Raw genomic sequence first — 2,381 nt, forward strand, 5'->3', positions numbered from 1 at the left:
GTCAAAGGGACTTTTTTTCCATTCAGCCCCTTCTAGAGAAGTAGAAATGAACCACTCTGGAGGTGGCAGTGGGAACCTTCAGGCTATGGAAATGGGGGCAATTTGCCTAATGGACCTGGTGGCGCTTACTAAGATGATTCAGCTGGTGACTTGCATTATGATTCTTGCTGGCTGGCAGGTGAGTGGCCCTCACACCAGGTGGATATGGGGCTGCCTCAGAGTTGAACTTGACCAAAAAAATCTCAAAGTTACAAGACTTCAAAATATACCCCACCTCTGTGGACACAGCCCAAATCAAAACAGTGTGAGCAGGTGACATAATCAGTTGTCCTCAGCAGGGTGATTGAATTTGGGTGCTGCCCAGGTGTAAGGTGGGGCCTTCATTCACTCATGGCTGGTGAAGCTTGGAGGTGTGATCTGTGGCTGAGGATCTGGAATTTATCCCCCATGTGAAGCTTGCTAACTCAGGAGGAAATCAGCCCCTGGAATAGGACTGTCCAATGGAACTTTCTGTGATGACAGAAATATTCTATATCCAAACTGTCTCATATGGCAGCCACTGGCCACATGTGGTACTGAGCACTTGAAGTGTGGCTAGTGTAACTGAGGAATTAAATTTTTAATTATATTTAATTTAATTTACTTAAATTTTAATAGCCACATGTGGTTAGTGGCTGCCATATTGGACAACACAGATCTAGACTCTTGTCCCAACTAGCCAAGCCAGATCTCATCCCAACCAACTCCCTCTGAAGTCAGTGGTGGTGCCAGAAATCCGCTGAGCTGGAAGCATTCATGGGGCCGTAGGACAGGAACTGGGCTGGGCTTGGCCCCCAGAATAGGTGGGAAGATCTTAGATCTGGCCCACCTAGAGGAAGAGAAAGATCCCTTTCTTAGGTCTAATGTCAAAGAGGGCCAAGAGTGGCTTTTCTACCCTCATCTCACAGCCCAGAGCACACTCCCTGGTCAATAGCCCCAATGCCCTAGGATTTGTGAGCTGGAGGAACCTTCCAAATCGTCTCATCCAATTACATTCCATCAGAGGTGAGAGGTCACACGGCCGGAAAATGATAGATCTGAATCTTGAATCCAGGACTCCAGATCACACATTCAGAGCTCTGTCCTCACGTCTGGGTTAAGACTCAGAATTCAGCCCTGCTCAGGCATGTGTCCACTGAGATTTTCAGCACAGGGTCCTGCTACCAATTACAACCAATTCATCTCATAAGATAACTGCCAGCTCCAGAGCAGATGGCTCCCCACTGCATCTTAGCATTTAGGTGAACACATGGAGTTGCTGCTTACCAAGATACAGAGTCTCTGAGAGTTCCTGCACCTCCCTGAGCCTCAGTTTTTTCATCTGTAAAATGGAGCTGATAATACTTGCTTGGTGGCTTCTCTAAAGATTAAATAAGGTAACACAAGGCAACGGCCCTGCATATGGTAAGGGTCAGTTCACGTACTTCCTTGCCCCTCTCTTATCATCAACCCATTGCCTTCAAGCATGGACTGGCCTCATCATGGTTCTGGTATGACCCAACCCCCTCCCTAACCTCTGCCCCTCCAGTGCTGCACACTCCATGTCTCCCCGAGCACGGAGTTACCTGGCAGGTTGAAGTTCTTCTGCTGTCTTGTGCACTGTGGGGAAGGGTGTAGGGGAGANTACCTGGCAGGTTGAAGTTCTTCTGCTGTCTTGTGCACTGTGGGGAAGGGTGTAGGGGAGAAGGTGGCGTGGCACTAGGAGGGAGGGGCGGTGCTGGTGAGGAGGGCGTGGAGGACGTCGTGGACGAGGGGTTGCTGCTGGAGTCTGGCTGGTAAGGGACAGGGATGTGGTCCTGCAGAAAGAAAACAGGGCAGGGATCAGGGACAGTTAGGGAAACAGAGACAGCAGACAGAGTAAGCTGAGCTGTGAGAGCCCCCACCCCAGCATCCTCAGTGACTCTTGCCCTTCCCTCAGTCCCAAGATCCTTCCAAAGTCCTACTGGGTTATATCTACATGTGGAAAGAACAGTTTCTGGTGTCAAATTTCTGTCCACTGCTTGGACCCCAGAGTGAAAGGTTACCATGTAATGAAAACCACATAGGTGACAGCCACACATTCTGTGCCTCTTTAATTCTGGAAAATCCCACGCAGAGGTGCCCAGAGTACTCTTCCCACCCTCACACCTCTCCTCCCGAGTGTTTATTAAAGAATCAGCAGCCTGACAGCCGCAGAGAGAGCATGAGAGTGAGCTTCAGCATCTCCCCTCCTGTCTCCGCTGGAACTGGCACTGCCTGTCCTCACCCGCCAGACCAGCTCCAAAGCAAGCATGAAGACAGAATCCACGTGTGCATCCTCAGAATGGCCTCGGTGGCGTTGACTTCAGAGCAGCGCAGTCGGT

At 50.3% G+C, this 2,381-nt stretch overlaps 1 protein-coding gene across 1 annotated transcript in view; it reads right to left on the reverse strand.

The window, feature by feature from the left end:
• Positions 1-2,381, reverse strand: part of KSR2 (kinase suppressor of ras 2) — a gene marked incomplete at its 5' end in the record, with an annotated part of 91,584 nt that overhangs the window by 71,550 nt on the left and 17,653 nt on the right. Inside the window, one exon of the mRNA XM_008576438.1 lies at positions 1,667-1,835. Within this exon, the coding sequence (XP_008574660.1) occupies positions 1,667-1,835 (169 nt within the window). The remainder of the gene's footprint in view (positions 1-1,666; positions 1,836-2,381) is intronic.

The sequence above is a fragment of the Galeopterus variegatus genome, unplaced genomic scaffold (genome assembly GCF_000696425.1).
Source record: "Galeopterus variegatus unplaced genomic scaffold, G_variegatus-3.0.2 Scaffold1349, whole genome shotgun sequence".
In the NCBI taxonomy this organism is placed as follows: Eukaryota; Metazoa; Chordata; class Mammalia; order Dermoptera; family Cynocephalidae; genus Galeopterus; species Galeopterus variegatus.